Here is a 5,846-nt window from a genome sequence, read left to right on the forward strand (position 1 = left end):
TCACGGACATGACGAGGAACTCCGGAATGGTCCGGAGATAAAGATTGATATATGGGATAATAGTGTTTGGACTCCGGAAGGGTTCCGGAATTCATCGGAAGGGGTTCCGGATGTTTCCCGAAATGTTTGGGCACGAGGACACTTTATCTGGGCCAAAGGGGAAAGCCCACGAGGTTTTTGAAAAGCGCAAAAGGAAGTTTTGCGGAGTCCAGGGGCCAGACAGCAGGGTCCCTGGCGTCTAGGTCCAGACGCCGGGAACCCTGGCGTCTGGCCCTGGAGTCCGAGAAGGACTCTTGCCTTTCGGGTGAAACCGACTTTGTGGAGGCTTTTACTCCAAGTTTCGACCCCAAGGCTCAACATATAAATAGAGGGGTAGGGCTAGCACCCAAGACACATCAAGAAACACCAAGCCGTGTGCCGGCAACCCTGTCCCCTCAAGTTTATCCTCCGTCATAGTTTCTGTAGTGCTTGGTGAAGCCCTGCGGAAATTGTTCTTCACCAACACCGTCACCACGCCGTCGTGCTGCCGGAACTCATCTACTACTTCGCCCGTCTTGCTGGATCAAGAAGGCGAGGACGTCACCGAGCCGAACGTGTGCAGAACTCGGAGGTGTCGTGCTTTCGGTACTTGGATCGGTCGGCGTGAAGACGTACGACTACATCAACCGCGTTGATATAACGCTTCCGCTTACGGTCTATGAGAGTACGTAGACAACTCTCTCCCCTCTCGTTAATATGCATCACCATGATCCTGCATGTGCGTAGGAATTTTTTTAAAATTACTACGTTCCCCAACAAGTTGTCATAATTTTGCTTAAAACTTAATGGTTCAATAAGTATTTTTTGAAACAGCCAACCAAATTTGTGATAGCATTTAAGCAAATTAAAAAAGCGATAGTTTTTTTGCAGACATAGCTTGCAATGTGGTAGTGTTTTGCTATATACTGGAGCCGGAGCTTGCTCACGCGGCACACCACACCACGAGCTGCATGCACAGAAAAGAAGTGAGTGAGCCAATTCACAAATTCAGTCGACTGGCTGGTACTGGTAGTCAGTCCCAATTTTTAGAGGAACTGCAGCCAAGAAGATTGCTCGAAAAAAATGGCGCGAAATGGGGGATGCTAAGGCCAACGAAACGATTTTGGCCTTGAAGAGTGTTTACATACAGCGGCTAGAAAGACTTGATTTGACAACCTCAGCCTCATCGGCGCATGCGGAGACCTTGGTCTATTCTTGGCCGGGAGCAATAGGCCGCCATTGATTACGCCACAGTTCTCTCTCTCGCCACCACGCTCCCTCCCACACGCTCCCGAATTCTCTCCCCACACCACCCGCGAACGCACACACGCGCGCGACCCTGAGTCTTCTCCGTTTCCGGGGTTGCGCGCGCTGCGTCTCCCTTCCCTGCGCTGCGTTCCTCTCGACGACGACAACGTGTGCTGGCCGGCCAGCCAACGCTTCCCGCGCGCCCGACAAGCACCGGGTTGCAGCTTCGTGGCTGCGACCTCGCCGCATCCGCCCACCGTCGTCAACCGGTGGCGCCGGCGGGCTGGCTCCCCGGCACCGCCCCGGACATGGCCGGAGCGCCACCCCTCCCCGCGCGCCTCTTGTGGATCGCTGTCTGCGTCCTCCTGCTCCCGACCGCCGCCCACGCCGCGCGCCAGCTAGCTGACAGCTCCCCGTCGCCCGACGCCGCCGCCGACGCGCTCCTCAAGCTGAAGAGCGGCATTAAGGACGACGCCGGCGTGCTGCGCAACTGGTCGCCGGGCACACGCCCCTGCGCCGGCGCCGGCTCCAGCTGGGCGGGCGTCATATGCCACAAGGGCGAAGTGACGGGCCTGCAGCTGGAGAACATGGCTTTGTCCGGCACGATCGACCTGCGCCCGCTCAAGGGCCTCCGCGGCCTCCGCTCGGTTAGCTTCATGGACAATCAGTTCACCGGCCCCATGCCCGACGTGAACGAGCTCCCCGGGCTTCGCGCCATCTTCCTCTCCGGGAACAAGTTCTCCGGCGAGATCCCTGCCGACGCGTTCGACGGGATGAGCTCGCTCAAGAAGGTGGCCCTGTCCAAGAACAATTTCTCCGGCCCAATCCCAGCCTCGCTCGCCGGCGTTCCCAGGCTCATGGACCTGCTGCTGGATGATAACAAGTTCCAGGGCAAAATCCCTGACCTCCCGCAGAAGGAATTAAAGGTCGTCAATGTCGCTAACAATGAGCTGGAGGGGGAGATTCCGGCGAGCCTCAAATCCATGGGCGCCGCCATGTTTGCCGGTGAGCAAAATACGTATGCACATTACCGGACGGCCTAGTTGGTTGGTGCTGCAACGTCGCCAACGACGGCGCATGTATGTCTGGCCCTGACATTGTCCTTCGGTGCAGGCAATAAGAAGCTTTGCAGTGGATTACTTGACCAGAAATGCGCGGCCCCGCCGACGTCACTGACTCCGGCGCCGGCTAAAACGGAAACGCCTCCGTCGTCTCCGCCGCCAGCGCCTGCTAAAACGGAAACGCCTCCGTCGTCTGACAAAGGCGGAGCCCAGCCATCGACACCGGCAGTCCCGGCGGCACACAAGACGACGGGCCCGCCGGCAGACAAGGCCACACAAGATGCTGCTCCTAAGGAGCCCACCGAGGGCTCTATGTCCTACGGCTTCCTGGTGGCAATCCTCGGCGTGCTGGCCCTCTTGGGCTTCGCGCTCTTGGCGCTTCAGAGGCGGCGGCGAGAGTACGACACCGAGAATTTCGGCCCGTCAATCTCGAAGAAGCCCTCGATGAGGAAGATCAACGCAGAGCCAACGAAGGGCGACTCGGGGCGCATGGCCGCATCGGCAGGCTCCCCTACCGCCGCAACTGCTTCGGCAGCCGGAGGTGGCACGCGTAAGGCGGGGGAGCAGGGGCGGCTGACGTTCGTGCGCGAGGACCGGGGCAGGTTATTCGAGCTGCAGGACCTGCTCAAGGCGACGGCGGAGGTGCTGGGCGGCAACGCCGGCTCCAACCTCGGCCTGTGCTACCGCGCGACCCTGACCGGCGGGCAGTCCATCGTGGTGAAGCGGTTCAAGGAGATGAACCGCGTGGGCAGGGAGGAGTTCGAGGAGCACATGCGGCGGCTGGGGCGGCTCTCCCACCCCAACCTCCTCCCGCTCGTCGCCTACTACTACCGCAAGGAGGAGAAGCTCCTGATGCACGACTACGTCCAGAACAAGAGCCTCGCCCACCTCCTCCACGGCGAGGGGCGCGGGGTGAAGAAGGCGGTGGTGCACTGGGCGGCGCGGCTCAAGATCATCAAGGGCGTGGCGAGCGCGCTGAGCTACATGTACGACGAGCTGCCGATGCTGACGGTGCCGCACGGCCACCTCAAGTCCTCCAACATCCTGCTGGACGAGCGCTTCGAGCCGCTGATGACCGACTACGCGCTGGTGCCGGTGATGAACCAGTCCCACGCCGCGCAGCTCATGGTGGCCTTCAAGTCGCCCGAGCGGAAGCAGTTCGGCAAGTCGTCCAAGAAGAGCGACGTCTGGTGCCTCGGGCTCCTCATCCTCGAGATCCTCACGGGGCGGCCGCCGTCGTACGACCTGAAGGCGTCGGCGGCGCCGGAGCAGGAGCAGCAGAACCCGAACGACCTCGCCGGCCTCGTGGCGTCGACGCCGGAGGAGAACTGGCTGCGGAAGGTGGTGGACCCGGACCTCAGGTTCGACGACGAGGCGGACAAGGCGGAGGCGGTGAAGCTGATCAAGATCGGCTTGGCGTGCTGCGACGGCAACGCGGAGAGCCGGTCGGAGCTCAAGGACGCGGTGAAGGGGATCGAGGAGCTCAAGGCCAAAGGACGCGGCGACAGGGAGGACAACTCCTTCTACTCGTCGATAAGCGACGGCACCGAGCGCGACGAGGACTTCACCAACGTCGCCATCCACTGATCGGTCGTCCATGGATCCATGCATGCTCACACATCAACACACGTCCGTCTAACGGCCCAACTAAGCACCTCCGTACATGGAGCCAACACTAAACATGGACCTAGCACGTACTGATCTGCACTCTACCTTAATTCCATGTTCAGTGGTAGCATTAATTTGGTAATTAAATCTTCTCTCAGTTCTCCATCTTTAGTTTTTTTTGTACACAGTTCTCCATCTTTAGCTAATTGATTTATTAGCTGGTCTCAGTGTTCATCTGATGTTCTGTCAGCGGATTAGGGATTCAGAATTTCAGAACATTTTTGGGTTGTGTTTTAGTACAGATCCTGTTCACAGTTGCAAAATTTAGAGCCTTTTGATTCACATAATTCTATAAAGATGGCCAGCAGGAAAAACACAAAAATTGAAATGTCATGCTCGTATCATATGAAATCCTACAGGATTTTGGCCTATTTGATTGTGTCATGGAAAAAACAAAAGAATTCTTTCCAACAGGTTTGATAGGAGGAAAAAAAACTCCTCCCATCACGCGGTCGACCGGGAGGGATCTCTCACCACCATTGCCAATTTCCCCTCCCCTTCCTCGCCTCCAGCAGAGGACGCGGTCGAGCAAAGCCTCGCCGACGTCGGCAGCTGCAAGGCATTTCGCCTCCATGCACATGGTGCTGGTACGAGGCGGTGCCGTTAGGTTGGGATGCTATGCTGGTGAGGGAAGCGGTGGTGCGGCTTCAACGGCTTGGTGGGTCTATGTTGGGCTTCCAGAACATGTTTCTAGATTAGTTTAGAATTTCCGAACCACTCCCACTCGAAACCTGCGTTCGGAATTCTCAAGCGGCCTCGTTTGGAATTTGAGAAACACACATAGGGCACTTTGCCTGTAGCGACACCGTTTTCTCTGTAGCGCCCTGTTTCACACTATAGTGACCCGGTTTCCTATATAAGTACTGTGGCGAATATTATTTTTTTTAAATCACAAATACTTCTTGAAAATTTGTGAAAAAAATATCCAAAATGACTTTTTAAAATTCATGAACCATTTTTGGAAAACGAGAACAAATTTTTTTTTGGAAACATGAATAGATTTTTTGGAACAAAATTTTAAAATACGGAAGTTTTTGAAAGCACAAACATTGTTTTGAAGCTTTTTTTGAAAACATGAACATGCTTTGAAAATGTGATTTGTTTTCTGAAAGTTTGTACATTTTTTGGAAAAAATGTGAATGATTTCAGAAAACATGAACAATTTTTGAAATTCTGGGATTTTTTTTGAATATTTTAAATTTTTGTGATTTTGATAAAAGAAAGAAATAAAAACATAAGAAAAAGGAAAAACCGAAAGAAAACAGGGAAAACTAGTAAAGAAAAAACCATGTCAGGAACCTTCTGCAAGGTTCCCAGAACCGGTTTCTTGTACTGTGAAATACCCTCAAAGTGGGCCGGCCTATTTCTCGCGCCCGGGTTCGTTCACCTGTGCGACGCCTTGACAATTGAACGCAGTGGGCGTTCAATAGGCAATTTGGATCCGAAGCTTATAACCCGGATGAGCGGTAGTAAAAAATACCCATTGATACCAGGTGATATATATGGTAAGCAATCTAAACAATTTTTTTTTTAAATACCCACTGGCTTTTTTTTGAGGAATAAGCGAACGACCTGGCAGGTCTGTGGTGGGCTTCTAGAACATGATGAGGATATTGTCAGTGAAGCAAAGTTCGCTCAAACAAAAATGGAAGCAAATCATGACCATCAGAACGTAACAAGGGCCAGGGCCGGGATTGCAACAGCAGGTACTTCCAGGTACTTCGCGTTTCCCCGCGGGTGTACCGTCAGGTAAGCCACCACCATTCATCATCTAAAAAAAAGCAGCCACCACTCGGGCGGACGACCAAATAACTTTGGAAGGAAACAGAGCGTAATCAATCAATCAATTCA

The 5,846-nt window shown here is 54.3% G+C and overlaps 1 protein-coding gene across 1 annotated transcript; it reads left to right on the forward strand.

The window, feature by feature from the left end:
* Positions 1 to 1,280: 1,280 nt before the first annotated feature.
* LOC123168313 (pollen receptor-like kinase 4) lies at positions 1,281 to 4,126 on the forward strand. Its single transcript, XM_044586181.1, has 2 exons — positions 1,281 to 2,271; positions 2,380 to 4,126. Exons 1-2 carry the CDS (start codon positions 1,575 to 1,577, stop codon positions 3,912 to 3,914), a joined length of 2,232 nt encoding a protein of 743 aa, XP_044442116.1. The 5' UTR covers positions 1,281 to 1,574; the 3' UTR covers positions 3,915 to 4,126.
* Positions 4,127 to 5,846: the final 1,720 nt, after the last annotated feature.

The sequence above is a fragment of the Triticum aestivum genome, chromosome 7D (genome assembly GCF_018294505.1).
Source record: "Triticum aestivum cultivar Chinese Spring chromosome 7D, IWGSC CS RefSeq v2.1, whole genome shotgun sequence".
In the NCBI taxonomy this organism is placed as follows: domain Eukaryota; kingdom Viridiplantae; phylum Streptophyta; class Magnoliopsida; order Poales; family Poaceae; genus Triticum; species Triticum aestivum.